Below are 18,373 nucleotides of genomic sequence, written 5' to 3' on the forward strand. Positions count from 1 at the left end.
TTTGAGCAGGTGAAAGACAATAGTCTTTTTTATGAATTAGTTTGGTCAATAATCAATTGTAATAAATGTTCATTCATGCCACATGAAAAGATGGCATGATGAATTTTGAAAATTCTGTATCCAACAAGATTCATAAGCTATGTATAGCTGAAGCTGTGGCTAGACCATTTTTATGTCTCAGCCAGTTTCAGGGTTGTTCCTATATAGCGGGATCAACAAATCACGTTACCTGTCCTGTTTAGTCTTCTTGATTTCTTTTTCCTTCCTGTCTGCAATGAAGGTCTTCAGGGGGTCTTCCTCCATCAAATCTGACCCTTATTACTTTGAGCCTTTTTTTCTTTCCTATTAACACAGATATAGAGCCCCCTCTCCCCAAATAGCATGTCCTTAGTCTAGCAACCCAAAGTCATAAAAATATAGATTAATTCAGTTTATCAGCCTTAAGAGTTTGGTCTACATATATGTCTGTGCACCATTTATGTGTCTGCTTCCCCAGAACTAGAGTTACAGACGTTTGTGAGCTGTCATGTGGGTGCGTAGAATTGAACTGGTGTCCCTCTGGAAGAGCAGCCAGAGCTCTTAACTGCCAAGGTAACTGGCATTGCTACTTCCAAAGTGTCTCGAGAATCTGGATGGAAATAGCTTTGCTTCTTGGCTTTCCCGGTGGCTTGCTTAGATTATGAGTCTTCTCATTGTGTAGTTCAGCCATCCGCTCTAGCAGCTTCCAACAGCTTCAAGAGTTATCACTATTTTTTCCTTCTCTCATTTGAAAGACCATGTTCCTTTAATAATGCTCTATGATTTTAAGGAAATAATGACATGCTTATTTGAAGATGGTAAGGGGGTATTAAGTGGAGAATCAGGGACTAGAAAGGAGGCTCGTGGGATAAGAGCACTTGCTCTGAAAGAAAGAGAATCTGAGTTCAAATTCCTAGTACCCATATATAAAAAGGACAGGCCACGCCTGGCTGTGTGTAACTATACATCCATTGTTGAATGAAGACAGCTGGTTTCCTGGAATTTACTGGCCAGCAAGCTTAACCTAAATGGAGAGCTTCGGGTTCTTTGAGATACTATGTCTCAAAAAAATAAGAATATGACACCCAGTGTCCTCCACTGACCTATACCTGAACATGGAATCTATGCACATACTGAGAGACACACACAGAAGGCATTGCTTGGGACATAAACTCTAGTAGTTTTGCTTAAGTTTTTGATAACATGTCGTATTTGAAAAGACTGTCTCACTCCAGATGGTTCAGGATTAAAATTATGAAATCTAAAGCACCAATAGTTAACTTTGTGTGTGCAAGTGTATGAGGGGGGTACATGCTTGTATTGTAGGAATGCGTGTGTAGGTGTGGAAGCCAGAGGTTGATGTTCAACTATTTTGATTCTTTATTTTACTTTTTGAGATGGAGCCTTTCCGTGGTCTTGGAGTTCACTGATTCACATGACTAGTTAGATTACAAATCCCAGAGATCCTTCTAGCTGCAGCTTCCCAGTGCTGGGATTATACCTGTGCAGTGCCACACCTGGCGTTGTATCAGAAACCCTCTTATGTAGAAACACTTTACCAACGGAACCATCTCCCTTGTGTAGATCATATCTTTTTAAAAATAGAGTTTTGTTTTTTTGTTCAGCCTGGGCTCTGTTCCAACAGTCCTCTTACTCTTGCCTCCTACATGTCATGGTTATTGGCATGTGTTACCGTGCTAAGATCATTCACTTAATTCTTACTCATTTTTCTAAATTTTATTGTCTAGATTAAGGTGTGAGACCTTGTGCCTGTCATTGTGGCAAATGCTTCTAATTGTAGCAAATCAAGGTAGATAGATGTCTGTATTCAATGCCAGTCTGGTCTTTATATATAGTGAGTCCCCAGGTCAGCCAGGACTAGATAGTGAGATCCTGCCTCAACATCCCCCCCCAAAACAAACAAACAAAGGAAAAAGGAACCTTTTACTGATGAGTAATTCCATGCTTATGTAGACGGCCTTCATTTCTGCGTCAGAGAATGCCATGTGGTTAGTGCTCTTAGGGTATTCTTAGTCTACTTAACTATTTTTCATTGCTTATAGTTTACCTCAATTGGCTATCTCCCTCCAGAACTCATAGTGTCTCATAAGGTTGTCACAATATCATTTTCAGGGATATACGTAATATATGTATTATACGTATACGTAATACGCTTGTGTTATAGTATTCTCATAGATTATACATTTTTTTACTTAGCTTGTGAGATGTCTCAGCAGGTAAAGGCACTTGTCGTCATGCCTGACAACCCAAGACTTGGCCATGGAAGCCACTTGGTAGTAGGAGAGAACTTACTCTTGCAAGAGGTTTTTTGGCCTCAACCAATATGCCATTGCAGATACATACACATGCACACACAAGCATACACACATATACAAACAAATGGGTACATGGGGAAAAACTTGGAAGATATTTTGCTACCGTAAATGTGTGTTTCTATCTGTAGACTTTCCTGAACATGTTTGTGGATAGCAATCAAGATGCTCGGAGAAGATCTGTCAATGAGGATGATAACCCTCCTTCTCCTATAGGAGGTGACATGATGGACTCTTTAATATCACAGCTCCAGCCACCTCAGCAACAGGTAAATGTCTCCCTGAAATTCTCCTTTCCCATCTGTGGAATAGCTTCTATAGGTGTTAGCATTTCTTTGTTAAAAGACAGGATGTCTTTGGAAGGCCTAAGAAGCCCAGGAAACCCCTATCTGTCAGAGACAGAGACAACAAGGAGACCTCTATCAGTAGGGAATGAGCACCTCCGGTCAAAGCCTTTTCCATTACTACACAATTCATTTTCTTTTTTTCTTTAAATATTTATTTTTATGTATGTGAGTACACTGTAGCTGTCTTCAGACACACCAGAAGAGGGCGCCAGATCTCGTTTCAGATGGTTGTCACCATGTGGATGCTGGGATTTGAACTCAGGACCTCTGGAAGAGTAGTCAGTGCTCTTAACCACTGAGCCATCTCTCCAGCTCTAGTATTCATTTCCAATTGGGAAAAAAGTCACCTGCTGGATGCAGGGCAACCTTTTATACAGCAGCCTTGCTCTGTCTTTCAAAGGCAGTTGTTGTAAGTTTGCTGTTGTTCACTAAGGAATCTGCAGAGCCAGCTAGACCATAGTTTCAAGGGTTCAGTAAGCCAGCCGATCACAGCTCCAAAGCTTTCAGCTCAGCTCTCTTCTGACTCCTTCCCATGTCTAGTTGGAACAGTCCTCAAGCCAGCCTTTGTTTCCACCTTGTCTCTCATGAAATAGAAAGTAGTCTGTCGTTAACCTTGTACTCCTCACCCAGTGCCTTGTGACTCCCGAGCATGGAAGAAGACTCTTGTGTGTCATAGCACATACTGCCTCTTGGCTGGAGCCTTTAGCAGTTGATGTTAGTTGTATGTGAATATACAACCTGTTGGCAAGGTTCCAAGGAACAGCCTTCAGAGGCACTTTATGAAGTAACTGACTGCTCCTCATCCAGAATCTTTTTCAACTAGCACAGTACTATAAATGCCCTTGGGCTGCCTTGCTTCTGGCCTGGTTACTTAGTAAGTCCAATTTACTGGTGCTTGTGTCTTTAATAGAGTACTAGCCTCTTAACAGCAGGAGAGTTTGTATATTATTCCTGACAGCTATTTAGTTTTCTTTCCTCCCCTGTATTTGGTTTTCTAACTGACATTCATAAACAGGGCAGCCCAGTAAGACCCAATATGAATGCCTCTGTAGCCAGAGTGGGGCTGTGACTGATTTTGAATTAGATGAAGATGGTAGACCATCATAATGGAGGAGGACTTTGTCCAGCAGTGCCAGAGGAGGGCTATTGCTGCTGCTGCTGCTGCTGCTGCTGCTGCTGCTGCTCCTGCTGCTCCTCCTCCTCCTCTTCTTCTTCCTCTTCCTCCTCCTCTTCTCCTCCTCCTCTTCCTTTACTCAGTAGCTTTTGAAACAGTCTGTGTTTGCTAAGAGTTTTATGTACCAGTAACTTTCATACTGGATATGAGATTTCCAAGTGGGAGGATACTGAGGCTCTGGCAGAAGGATTAGCGGTGGGTAGGTTAAGGAAGTTAGCGTGTTCTGCTGATATTCGGAAGATTCACCACTTTGTTACAACTCCAGAGATTCTTTGTTTCAGTTTTCTTTTTCTTGTTTCTTTGTTTATTTCTAAATCAAATGTCTGACAATGACACTCACAATACTTTGGGGTAAAAAAAAAAAACAGCAGGGGAAAAAAACATTACCACCAACAACAAAAATTGTGTTTTCAGACATAGTCTCACTAAGTAGTCTTGGCTCTCTTGGGAACTCCCTGTGTAGACCAGGCTGGCCTCAATTTCACAGAGATCTGACTGCCTAGTCTTCCAAGGTCTGGATTAGAGGTATGCACCACCACACCTGCTACTTAACTTTTTGAAACATTCATCAAATGATGCATTGAAGATTTCTTTATTTTTGCCTTCTCTTTTTCTTCTTGTGGGGCTGGTACTTAGAGGTACCCAGAATGGTCCAATGATAAATATACTGTTGTGGGCTTTCCTACGATGCAGCCTCTGACAAAACTGGGCTGTCTCGAACCTCTGGCAGTACAGTCGTTTGTTCATACCGAGAATGCTGCTAAGGCACCAAAATCTGCATGTTGTGAATGCTCAGGCTGACTTCAAGAGGTTCGTTTGTGCTGCGAGGTTAAAGTTCTTATGAGATTATCTAACACAAAGAAGCTCATCAACAGGGCCTTTGCTGGTTCCATGTGGGCAGTGTCTGTGAGAGGATACAACATGCTTTTCTCATTGATGACTGAAAATCATGAAAGGGTTGAAGGCACAAACATAGAGTCAAGCAACATGAAGTAATTGAAGTGCTTTTAAGTAATTGAAATGCTGTTCTATATTTTACTATATGTGATCAGTACCTTAACTTTAAAAAACATGCTTGGAGGGGAAATGTAAAATATGCCATTCACGTGTGTACACTTGTACACATGTGTGAGTAACAGTATCACTGGAAAATGGATCAGGAGAAAGTGCACTGCTATGGAACTATGCTTACCACTTTTTATTTACTGCAAAAAAAGGTCCTAGTTAAAGGAATGGGCATTAAAAGATTCACCCTGATTTTACAGAGGTTAACATCAAGGATAGAAAATAAAACTGGCAGGAAAATGGGAGGCAGAAATGGTTATATTGAAGCAGGTAAGAAATGAGGGGTTTGGTGGTTTTCAAACAGCTGCAAGCCACCATTCTTCCAGACTTCATAGTTTGCATGGTCAACGTGTATTAGGAATAGATCTGTATCTAAATGGTTTCCTATATGCCAACCAGTGAAGCAGCAAATCCTGATATTGGTCTATGAGGAAAAACTACACATTAATTCTCTGGTTGACCAGCATGCCAACATTAATTTATCTCTTTTTTCCCCCAGCCATTTCCAAAGCAGCCAGGGACATCAGGCGCTTACCCTCTTACTTCACCCCCTGCATCCTATCACAGCACAGTTAATCAGTCCCCCTCTATGATGCACACACAGTCTCCAGGTAAGAAATGTGTTATTCTCTCTTCCTGTCCACCTTGAGAGGGAGCACTGCACAGGTGACCTCAAGTGTCACACAGGCTTTTCCCTGTTCTCTGTCCCAATAATTGCCTGCATTCATTGGAGTAGTGCTGCGACATCCACATTCGCAGTGCTTTAGGAGCATTTCAAGATGGTTTTACATGCCTAGAGCCAGACGTGTGGCACTCTTTCCAAGATTGCTAGTAATTTCATGGTCTGCATTAGAGGTTGACAGTCTTAGGCCTAGGGCCAAATCTTGACTACTCTGTTCTTAAGTAAACAAAGAAATGGAACAAAGCCATGTGAGCTTATATGTTATCCATGCCTGCTCCTTTTCTCTCTCTCCATACATATACATACATATACTATATATATATATATATATATATATATATATATATATATATATATATTGAGACTGGGTCTAATATTGCCTAGGCTGGCCTTAAACTCAATATGTAGTCAAAGTCACAAGGTGATGAGGACGCTTCTCTGCCTTTTCCTCCCTAGTACTGGGATTAGAAGAGTACACCACCATGCCTGACTCCTTCGGGAACGTCTTTCTACTCCTGCTCCATTTGTGCAGCTTTGGGAGATAGAGTGATTTGTTCTCCAGCTCCCAGAGTCGGGCACATCACATATTATTTCTCCTGACAAAATGGCTTTGCTCAGCAGTCCTATGCACTGTCAGATGGGGGTGGCATGGGAAATTTTTACTTTTGATGAAATAGTTCTGTGGAATCTCTTCAGCCTGAGGTTCAATAGGAAGCTGGGTCCCAGCCCTGGGCTCTCATTTACCATCTAACAATGACAGGCATCAGATTGCTTAAGGAAAATAACCTCTCACCTTGCAGTTCCCATATTCGAATTAATATGATAAAAAGTTAAAACTGTTTTATCACAGAAGATGTATTAGTTAAAATTACATGTAAAATAGAAGACATTAAATAAATTTTCCAGGCATGGTGATGTAAATCTGTAATCCCAGGTACTTGGGAGGTTGGGGCAACAGTTTAAGGATCAAAAGTTTAATATCACAAAAAAAAAAAAACAGAAAAAAACAGAAAAGTCTGGGGTACAATTCAGTGGTTGAGTGGTTGCTTAGCATACATACATGAGGCCCTGTGTTCAATTTTTAGTAGTAAAAGAAGAAAAAAATTTAAAAATTACATAGTATCAATGAACTAATGGATGTTTTTATCATTTGAAGATGCTCAGCTTATTAGCTAGGGGTGTGTGTGTGTGTGTGTGTGTGTGTGTGTGTGTGTGTGTGTGTGTGTGACTAAGGATGGGACTCAAGGTCTCACATATGCTAAACAGATGCTTTACCAGTGACATTTCCAAACCCTAAGAGTTTTCATATTATAAAGCACAATTGCTATTAATATATTTTTCTTTTTTCTTTATAAATTACTTTTCCAAAATTCCTTAATACAGATATGTATGTATATGTGTACATACATATAAGAAATGTGCATGTACCTGCAGAATATGCTAATCTGAAAGATAAAGAGGTCTGGCTTGTTTAACCCACTCACTCTGTTATTATAAATAAGACTAGCATAAAGCACTGGCTATTCCAGCTACCACTTTTCCTCCGGTTTCATGGCAGCTTCCTATTCTGCTGCATGCTTCTCACAGCCACTCAGATTGCTCAAGGTATTAAAGGTTTTTGTTGTTGATTTTTAACGTCAGGTCCTGGGGGAAGTAAACAAGCAGCCAGATCTTTATTTTTTAGAAAAGTCTTTAAATTTCTTACTTTTCGGAGGCTCTATGTATATGTATGGTTCCTTCGTGTAGACACGTGTTACACCTTGCTAAGGAGCCATTCAGACTTTTGAAAGACTTGTTTGGTAGAGGACTGACCATTTCTGCCCTGGAGATGCTTCTTTGCTTGCCTCCTTCACCTTGACACAGCTCAAGATGAGACCTAATGGATGCCTTGGAGAAGGCCAGATGCAAGGACGTAGACTAGGTGGGTGGGTATCCTAGACACACCCATACCGTGTGTGGGGGGCCTGTGCTCCCAGAGTACACTGTCTTGAATGGCCAGAATATGGGTATGCTGGACTCTTTTGAAGAGTTCGGTCTTTACTGGATCACCCTTCCATATTTAGACTTTACTAGAGTAACAAAGGGGTTCTTTATTATTATACGAGAGAGGAGCTGATTTCAGAGCTACAGAGTTCTCTCAAAGTTCTCCTGGAGATTTTCAAGTGTAAGTGTGCTGTAGACATGTGGCTCTATGGAGGCCTGTGGCTTATCAGAGCTTCTTGGACCATAGGTTGAACATTTGGAACTTGTCACCCCCAGGGTCATTAAAGGCTGAGTGGGTGGGAGAGCTTAGCCCTTGTGAATACTAGAGGTGATCACAGCCGGGGAGGATGGAGGCAGAGAGGTGCTCCGAAGTCCCGGGGTGTGTCTAGGAATAGCAGAGACTACTGTTTAGGAGGAAGGGGAGACTGCATTTTAAGAGATTATAATAGGAGACAGTTATGCTTGCTATGAATATGCCAAGCCTGATTCTAAGCGCTTTACTCATTTAATCCTCACAGCAAACTTATGGCATAGGTCCCATTATTATTTCCATTTTATGGAGAAAAACCGAGGCATGGAGAAGTTAAGTCACTTGTCAGATCATACAGCTAAATAGGTAAATATAACGCATGAAGGTTAATCAACATGGTTGACATATTTATTGAGTACACGATATCGCCTAAGTACTTTAGACCATAAAAGTGAAATTATCCTAGATTATAGTGAAGAGTTTGAAACCTGCTAGTACTGAATAAATAAATAATAAAGCAAGAATTTATATGTTGAGTTTATTTTTTAAGTTTTGATAGTCATAGTTCCCCTTTTGAAATCCTTTAAAGTTAAAAATCACTCACATGGCTTTAAGTGCCATCTCTAGGTGCCTATCTCCCAGCTTTTGTATGTATTTTAGATCTCACTTTGCAACTCCAGCCTCTTGTTTTCTAATTATCTATTCAGTACTTCCACTTAATGGCTTGCCAAAACTCACCAGGGCTGAAACTAAATTTCTGATTTCCCAGTCCTGTGTCCTGATTCTTGCATAGACATACAAATTTAGAAAGGGGCAGTCCCTTCTTTAATAGTCCCTGAGCACATTCTGCTTGTATCAGAGATATGTAGAATATGTTTTGCTTTTATACCCATGTTGAGTTATTTTCCAAATACTTTTGACCCTGTCTTTTATGTTTAAACCCAAATCGAAGCCCTTTGCAATACCCCAGCCAGCCTTCAGTCACCCTAACATCTTGTACTGGCTACTAGAGTGATCCTTTCTAGACCAATATTTGTTAATGCCTTCCATCCCAGACTCTAATGGCCACCCAACACGTGGTCTCACCTCTAAACTCTGTTATCTCCTCTCAGGCCACCCTTATTCACTCTTTTCCAGCACTCTGGCCCCCTTCCTATCACACAAACTGTATCTTTCAGGCCTTTGAATTGACTCTCCTGTCTGCCTGGATTATCGCTCCCTGTGTTGTGCCCTGCAGTTTTCTGCCTGTCTGGTTCACTTGTCAATTTAGAGTCCTTAACTCTGCCACCAAAAGAAATTGTTCTTTTCCTTTGCACTGGTTTTTTCCCCAGCACTTGCTCATTTTACTAGACTACATGCTCCGAGAGGGCAGAAATGGTCTCTGATGTTAACTATGTCCTCTGTGCCTAGAACAGTGCTTGGCAAGAAGATGGAACTCTCACCTACTAATGAAGTACATAACTAAAGTTCACTGGGTATATTTCTTTGCAGTTAGTATAAGAGTTACAATGTGGATCCATGGATTTGAACTTCTGGCCAATAGAGAGGTCTTTCCAATTTTCCTTCCTACTATTTATGGGACCTATTCAGTCTCTTTAGTTTCTAGGGAGTTTTTCTTTTTAACTTGTGCTCCTTGGTCAGGACATACTGTGTCCTGCGAGATCATCTGTCATTATTTTCCTTTATTAGGAAATCTGCATGCTGCCAGCTCCCCCAGTGGGGCTTTGAGAGCCCCATCACCAGCGTCATTTGTTCCAACTCCTCCCCCGTCCTCGCATGGAATCTCAATAGGACCAGGGGCCAGTTTTGCTAGTCCACATGGTGAGTCCATACATGGAAATCGCTATAGTATTTAGAGCTTAATGGGAATTCATTTTTACTAAATAAAATTTCTTATTGAAATATTAGTATTTATTTATTGAGAAGTAACAAAAATATGACTTGAGCAAAAAGACAAGACATTTTTTCATAGTTTTCTCACACAGAGGCTCTGACTGGTTGGTCTGTGGCTGTCTTCCTCTGCTTCTCCTTTTTTGTTGCCTGCTCCTTGCTCGTTGGCCTGCCTGTATCTCTGTGTTTGCTTTCAGCTATTGGCCTATCTCCTCCTCAGGTACCTCCACCTAACCTGGGCAGGTACCTTCCCAAATGAATTGATTTGAAACTTGAATTTTCTATCTAAAAAAGATTCTGAGTGGATTCAAATAAACATTAGGAGGAGGTGGTCAGTGAGATGTCCCTTTGTTTTGTCTTTATTGAGATAAGATCTCAGTGAATAGCCAGGCTGGCCTCTAAGTTGAAACAGTCCTTTGCCCCATGTGCTGAAATTATAAGCAGGACACAGGACACCTGGCTCAGATGTTTCCTTTCATGTCACGAGCCAGGCACCTTACTTCTCTGTTGTTGTACTGGTTTCTGATAGCTTCTTTTTTAGTTTATGTGTGTGAGTGTTTTGTCATGTGTGTATGTGGATCATGTGCATTCCTGCGGCCCCTGCCTGGAGATCAGAAAAGGGCATCAGAATCCCTGCAGTTGGAATTACAAGTGGTTGTGAGCCACCCTGTGCGTGTTGGAAATCAAACCCTGGTAGATCCATTGTACAAGTGATCTTAATCACTGAGCCATTTCCCCCTCCCCAGGTTGCTGATACATTCTTGCAGATCTGTTACACACACACACACACACACACACACACACACACACACGCACGCACGCACGTACGCACGCATATACATACCCCTACCTCTCTCCTCCCCACCCCACATGGCAGCATATGAACTTCCTCAGTGTTTCAGCTGTGTCCAGCTATGACTTTACTGTTTATTAATACTGTTGTTTTTTATATTTGTTAGTGAACACTCTTCGCTGCCATTCTGCAGAGCTTTATAATTATATAGCATTTTGAATGTTTCCCTTTTTCACAACTAAAAATGCTGCCATATGGGGCTGGGGATTTAGCTCAGTGGTAGAGCGCTTACCTAGGAAGCGCAAGGCCCTGGGTTCGGTCCCCAGCTCCGAAAAAAAGAACCAAAAAAAAAAAAAAAGGTTGCCATATGTACTCATATCCATGATGATATCCTTACATAAGTTCCTAGAAATGTCATTGAGGTCACACAACGTTTGAGAAATTTGCAACATTGGGCACATTTCTTACCTGAAGGGCTGTACCAATTTCTTGTAGCATTTGGGGAGAATGTCTGTTGTCCTGCAACGTAGCCAACATAGGATATTAAGGAGCTTCTAAAAGTAACCAGGCCACTTTTCTAGGTTAAAAAAATGACATTTTAATATTGTATATCTTTCTCTTCATTAGTAGTGAAATTTTACTTACTAAATTCAAACTTTTTTTTTTCAAATGCCCATTTGTTTCTAGTATCTCTTTAATTTCCACCAATTCACCTTGCCTACTTTCCCGGGCTGTCTTTTCCTTACTTATTTGTAAGACTTTTTTTTAAAAATAAGACCATTTATTCACTAAAACAGTAGAAATACTTTGTCAGTGTTTCATTTGGTGGTAAAGGGATGTAAACAATATATCAAAGGTGTCTTTGTGGTGAAATTTAAAATATCAAGTTATTTACAAAGCCAGTGCTTTCAAAACTTGATTCTCAGTTCTATTTCTTGGTCAGTGTGGCCTTCAGTAAGTAAAGAAAAAACAGTCTCCCTCCCTCGTCCTTCCCTCAGAAGAATGGAAACATCATTTGTCAGAGCTGGTTTTCCTTTCAGCAGAGCTTGGTGTTTTCTTTAAATGTGTGGAACTTTGTCTGAAGTCTTTTCACTTCTCTTAACTCTGTGACCCTGCTTGAAAGTACAGAAACCCTAGTAGGCCATGGTGGTGCACACCTTTCATTCCAGCACTATGGAAGCAGAGGCAGGTGGATTTCTATGAGTTCAAGGCCAGCCTGGTCTACATGGTAAGTTCTAGGATAGCCAGGGTTATGCAAAAAGACCCTTTGTTAAAAAACAACCAAACAGAAAGTCCACAAAGTCCATGAAATAGAGACTTAGACGTAATGTGGAAGAGAAAACGAAATGGCTCCCTCTCTACGGCTATGGATGTCTGCACAGACGCGAGGATGCTTTGAGGATCATCTGTTTTATTTTTTTTTCTAGGAGCCCTTGACCCTAGTTCTCCATACACTATGGTGTCACCAAGTGGACGAGCAGGAAACTGGCCTGGGTCTCCTCAAGTGTCGGGACCCTCACCAGCAACCCGTTTGCCCGGAATGTCACCAGCTAACCCATCTCTGCATTCTCCTGTTCCAGATGTTTCTCATTCCCCTCGAGCAGGCACAAGTGAGTGTGGTCGGCACTGTTTCTCCAGACCATCACTGGTGCATGATTTCACCTTCACATTGGAAAGCCAGTGTATTTTTCAAGGGAGACTTTCCAAACCTTAAACTTTTTTCCTTTGTAAATCAGTTTGGAACATTAATTAGCAATGTCATGGAAAATATAGTAAGAAAAGGGTTGTATTTTTTAGACATCTTAAGCAACTAAGTGTCTCACCTCTGTCAATGACCGCTAACTTATGTCTGCAATATTGAACCATAAAAGATACCTTAAGTTAGCCACCAAAGGCATAGAAGTAATATAACAGATTTGTACAAGTGTATCTGTTTGCTTTTGCTTCATAACTTTTAGTTCAGTGCTATGTTAGTTCATAATTCTGTGCTTTGACAGACTCTATTGAGCTAGCTCACTCGTGTGTCTTCGGTAGATGGCCTAACCACAGCCTCAGCTGGCATGGGTTCTCTCTGCTCTGTGTGGTCTCTCACTCCATCGTGACTTGTTTGCACAGTGGGTAGGTAGAGCACATGAAAGAGCACATGGAAGTCTTGTAAACTCTCTCAGTGTCCCTTCCAAAAGCAGGTCACAGGACCAAGCCGACTTTAGGTTAAGAAGCAGAACTGACTCCTTTGAAGGAGTCCCTACAGGATCACATTATAGGATACCTGGATACAATCAGAAGATTCAGGGTAGCTGATTTTGCTATCTGACAACTGACATAAGATTCCTTGGTAACAAGGAATAATTGCAAGTATACAGTTAGCTGACAACCCTTTGAAGACAAAGCAGGCAGTATTGAGATAGTATGCATTTACATTTGAAGTTACCTGTTTTCCTTCCCAAAAGGTTCCCAGACAATGCCAACCAACATGCCTCCACCTCGAAAACTACCTCAGCGCTCCTGGGCAGCATCCATACCCACCATTCTCACTCATAGTGCCTTGAACATCTTACTGCTACCCTCTCCAACGCCAGGCCTTGTGCCTGGCCTGGCAGGTAGTTACCTTTGTTCCCCACTCGAGAGATTCCTTGGCTCTGTCATCATGAGACGACACCTTCAAAGAATTATCCAACAGGAAACGGTATGAGTATTCTGCGACTTTCTAAGTGCTCATTGTCAAAGGCAGAAGAATTTTGTGAGGGATACTCTGTCACCTTAATCATCTTGTTAGAATTAGGCTTCAAGTCTTTACCTAGCATTAAAGATGGACCCCATTGTTTTCTGTCCTTAGATTAGAGGGGTTGTACAGTTTACTGTGCTAGATAATGTGATTAACCAGGACCTAGGAATGGATTACCACACAACACAGTAACAGTGAACATAGGGTTCACTGTTTGCACATACAAGTGAATATTTGCTCTCTGATATGCTTTTGTAGACAGACAGACTTTGAAGTTGAGTCTTCATCAAAATCAAAATGTTGGTCATAGGCATTCTGGCTTGCTTTTTAAAAAAATCGTGAGTAATTAGATTTGCTTAAAATGTTGTAGGAAAAGGCATCTCGCCAATCTTAACGGTGGTAACCTGCTTTATTCCTACTTACCACCATTACCAGTAGCTGTACGTGTCAGTGAAGTTGCCAAACTGTTTATTGTTTGTTACATACACTGTACACTTGCCTGAAAGTTAATTCACAGTCTTTATAATCAGATATTTTAAAAAGAATGTAAAAAGTATTTTAATTTGGATTGTATAAAACTGGGTTTTCTTTTCTTTTCTTTAATGTTAATTGTATTAATTCATTAATCATTAATTACTGGTTAATTAATGAAATTGCTTAATAAGTTTTAATTGTTTATTAATAAATGAGAGTGTTGCCTTCATTTCTGTGGACAACTTGCACACAGTGCACATGGGGGCCAGAAAAAGCCATCAAATCTTGGAATTGGAATTAGAGTCATGAGTCACCATGTGGGTGCTGGGTGTCGAACCTAGGTCCTCTGGAAGAGCAGCTCCTACTTCAGGGTTTTTCATATGTGGACATAAGATACTTTTTCATACTCTCTCCAATTGCCTTCTCTTCATTCTACCTCTACCCAGCATTAAGATATGTTAAGTAAGTTATCATTCAGATAGGAGCTCTGTTAGCCTTAGTTCTGCTACTCATGACCAGCCCCTGTAGAACTATGCTTTGGGACTCTCATCAGCCTTACCTGGATCAACATGTTTTCTATTGAGACAATTCTGCCAGCATTGTTTGTGTCTTTCCCCGTTTATTTGCTGCATCCTTGTTTTGTAGTTGCAGCTGATCAATTCCAATGAACCTGGTGTAATCATGTTCAAGACAGATGCCCTGAAGTGCAGAGTAGCCCTTAGTCCCAAAACCAACCAGACCCTTCAGCTAAAAGTGACACCTGAAAATGCAGGACAATGGAAACCTGATGAGCTTCAAGTTTTGGAGAAATTCTTCGAAACAAGAGTATGTGTCTCCCAATGCATGCTTGTGCTTTATTCAGTGACTCAGAGAAGTCAAAGTAGAACAAAGAGTAAGGTGATCTCTCTCCCCCGACTCCTATAGGTTGCAGGACCACCGTTTAAAGCCAACACACTTATAGCCTTCACCAAGCTGTTGGGAGCACCGACACACATTCTCCGGGACTGTGTGCATATCATGAAGTTGGAGCTGGTGAGTGAGGAACAAAAGCTTTTCTGCTGAGGTCTGTCAGAGGAGGCTGTACCCAGAGCTAACGGTCCAGCGCACTTACTTTGTCTCTTGCTCCATCTCTCCTAAATCTCTTTTCAACTATATCTAGTCACAATTGATTTAGTTTGAAAACATTAATAGGAACTTACTGTGTAGCCCTGGCTATCCTCCAATTTATGTGTGCGCCTCTAGTCCCTAAGCGTGGAGTTAAAGGCTTCAATTTAAGAGGTATATTCTTAATTTTGACCTAAAATGTGTCCTTGACCTAAAAGATGTAACCTCTCTCCAGCCATTCTCTGTTAGCAGAGTTCCTAGCAGCTAACTTCTCTTTGCAGAGATGGTCTGATGGGAAGAGCAAAGATCTCTCTTTTACTGGTATCTATTTTCATTATAAAACACTATTTCTTTATTTATTTATTTATTTATTTATTTATTTATTTATGTATTTATTTATGTATTTATTTATTTATGTATTTACTTATTTATTTATTTCTAATCTGACTCCCCGCCTTTGTTGGTCATAGACTTTGTGTCCCCTTAATAGCCGTGAAGTCTCAAGTGTTGAGTCACACAGAGCAGATGCCAAAAGGGCAGCAGCCATCTTTAGTGCTCTAGGTATCTGTTGTTGCTTTTCTTTGAGCCTTCTCAGGATTGCTGCTGTTTTCTGTACAGCTTGGTTTTCACTTGTATTGGGTTTCTAGAGCCAGTAAAAGAATTGGCTACTGGCAGAGTGGTTTAAAACAATAGCTCTGGAGAGAAGTCCTAAACCAAGGTATCATGAAGGACATGCTCTGTAAAGGCTCCCCAGGAGGAATATGTTTCTTGTCTCTCCCCTAGTAAGACAGCCTTTGCTTATCCACCCACCGCTCTGGCCTATGCATCCCAGTGTGTGCTTCTACCTATCTTTTTCCCTCTTATGAAGGATAGCAACCATGAGGGCTCAACCTGGTGACCTCTTCTTAACTGGGTTATGCCTGCAAAGACCTCATTTTCAAGTGAGGTCATACTGAACTGGTGGTCCTGAGAATAAGGACTTATCTTCTTCTAGCACTCAATTCAACCAATAACAACCCCCAGTATTTGCTAGTGCTTGTGAGAGAGACCATCTTTAGGACGTCCAGCTTGAGCTCTTGCCAGAAATGGAAGTACATCACATTTGTCCAGAGTAAATTTTGGAGTACTTTCCTCATTTTAGAGCATAAAATGTTTCCCATTTTCAACAAAGCTATTGTTCTTTTAAATAAATGAAGTAAGGTGGCTAAATAACTGCTCCTCCCTAACCTTCATTCCTATCCTGGAATCGAACCCAGGACCTCATGTGCTCCATCATTTTGCTACATCCCCTGCCCCACAGTGTTCTCCGATGATTATTTTGTTGGATTCTCACACATCAGCATTACAAAAGGACACAACAAAGTACTTCTCAAATAGAGGTGTTGGTTTATCTGTAGTGTCATTTTCTAGGAAGAATTGATGAATCAAAGGATATGGAGATGTCATTAGGCGAATTATTCTCTGTTGAGATTACCCCAGTTTCTGTTCCCACCCCCAGCTCAGTTACCAATCTTTTTTTTTTTCATTTTATTCCGTTGGTAGTTTTAGCTATTATAAAACCATTGGTATAAATAGCTATTTTTATTATTATTATTTTTTTTATTAACTTGAGTATTTCTTATATACATTTCAAGTGTTATTCCCTTTCCCGGTTTCCGGGCAAACATCCCCCTCCCCCCTCCCCTTCCTTATGGGTGTCCCCCTCCCAACCCTCCCCCCATTGCCGCCCTCCCCCCATAGTCTAGTTCACTGGGGGTTCAGTCTTAGCAGGACCCAGGGCTTCCCCTTCTACTGGTGCTCTTACTAGGATATTCATTGCTACCTATGAGGTCAGAGTCCAGGGTCAGTCCATGTATAGTCTTTGTGTAGTGGATTAGTCCCTGGAAGCTCTGGTTGCTTGGCATTGTTGTACTTTTGGGGTCTCGAGCCCCTTCAAGCTCTTCCAGTTCTTTCTCTGATTCCTTCAACGTGGGACCTATTCTCAGTTCAGTGGTTTGCTGCTGGCATTCGCCTCTGTATTTGCTGTATTCTGGCTGTGTCTCTCAGGAGCGATCTACATCCGGCTCCTGTCGGTCTGCACTTCTTTGCTTCATCCATCTTGTCCAATTGGGTGGCTGTATATGTATGGGCCACCTGTGGGGCAGGCTCTGAATGGGTGTTCCTTCAGTCTCTGTTTTAATCTTTGCCTCTCCCTTCCCAGCCAAGGGTATTCTTTTTCCTCATTTAAAGAAGGAGTGAAGCATTCACATTTTGATCATGCGTCTTGAGTTTCGTTTGTTCTAGGGATCTAGGGTAATTCAAGCATTTGGGCTAATAGCCACTTATCAATGAGTGCATACCATGTATGTCTTTCTGTGATTGGGTTAGCTCACTCAGGATGATATTTTCCAGTTCCAACCATTTGCCTACGAATTTCATAAACTCGTTGTTTTTGATAGCTGAGTAATATTCCATTGTGTAGATGTACCACATTTTCTGTATCCATTCCTCTGTTGAAGGGCATCTGGGTTCTTTCCATTTTCTGGCTATTATAAATAAGGCTGCGATGAACATAGTGGAGCACGTGTCTCTTTTATATGTTGAGGCATCTTTTGGGTATATGCCCAAGAGAGGTATAGCTGGATCCTCAGGCAGTTCAATGTCCAATTTTCTGAGGAACCTCCAGACTGATTTCCAGAATGGTTTTACCAGTCTGCAATCCCACCAACAATGGAGGAGTGTTCCTCTTTCTCCACATCCTCGCCAGCATCTGCTGTCACCTGAGTTTTTGATCTTAGCCATTCTCACTGGTGTGAGGTGAAATCTCAGGGTTGTTTTGATTTGCATTTCCCTTATGACTAAAGATGTTGAACATTTCTTTAGGTGTTTCTCAGCCATTCGGCATTCCTCGGCTGTGAATTCTTTGTTTAGCTCTGAACCCCGTTTTTTAATAGGGTTATTTGTTTCCCTGCGGTCTAACTTCTTGAGTTCTTTGTATATTTTGGATATAAGGCCTCTATCTGTTGTAGGATTGGTAAAGATCTTTTCCCAATCTGTTGGTTGCCGTTTTGTCCTAATCACAGTGTCCTTTGCCTTACAGAAGCTTTGCAGTTTTATGAGATCCCATTTGTCGATTCTTGATCTTAGAGCATAAGCCATTGGTGTTTTGTTCAGGAAATTTTTTCCAGTGCCCATGTGTTCCAGATGCTTCCCTAGTTTTTCTCCTATTAGTTTGAGTGTGTCTGGTTTGATGTGGAGGTCCTTGATCCACTTGGACTTAAGCTTTGTACAGGGTGATAAGCATGGATCGATCTGCATTCTTCTACATGTTGCCCTCCAGTTGAACCAGCACCATTTGCTGAAAATGCTATCTTTTTTCCATTGGATGGTTTTGGCTCCTTTGTCAAAAATCAAGTGACCATAGGTGTGTGGGTTCATTTCTGGGACTTCAATTCTATTCCATTGGTCTATCTGTCTGTCTCTGTACCAATACCATGCAGTTTTTATCACTATTGCTCTGTAATACTGCTTGAGGTCAGGGATAGTGATTCCCCCT

At 41.2% G+C, this 18,373-nt stretch overlaps 1 protein-coding gene across 2 annotated transcripts in view; it reads left to right on the forward strand.

The window, feature by feature from the left end:
• The window catches only part of Med14 (mediator complex subunit 14), a 91,237-nt gene that overhangs the window by 61,370 nt on the left and 11,494 nt on the right, over positions 1-18,373 (forward strand). The window contains exons 22-28 of one of the 2 annotated variants that reach the window (NM_001191727.2): positions 2,483-2,620; positions 5,437-5,548; positions 9,542-9,673; positions 11,963-12,145; positions 12,986-13,221; positions 14,380-14,559; positions 14,659-14,766. In NM_001191727.2, the coding sequence (NP_001178656.1) occupies positions 2,483-2,620; positions 5,437-5,548; positions 9,542-9,673; positions 11,963-12,145; positions 12,986-13,221; positions 14,380-14,559; positions 14,659-14,766 (1,089 nt within the window). The remainder of the gene's footprint in view (positions 1-2,482; positions 2,621-5,436; positions 5,549-9,541; positions 9,674-11,962; positions 12,146-12,985; positions 13,222-14,379; positions 14,560-14,658; positions 14,767-18,373) is intronic. The other variant, XM_039099757.2, reaches the window with a different exon arrangement.

This window comes from Rattus norvegicus, chromosome X (assembly GCF_036323735.1).
Source record: "Rattus norvegicus strain BN/NHsdMcwi chromosome X, GRCr8, whole genome shotgun sequence".
Lineage (NCBI taxonomy): Eukaryota > Metazoa > Chordata > Mammalia > Rodentia > Muridae > Rattus > Rattus norvegicus.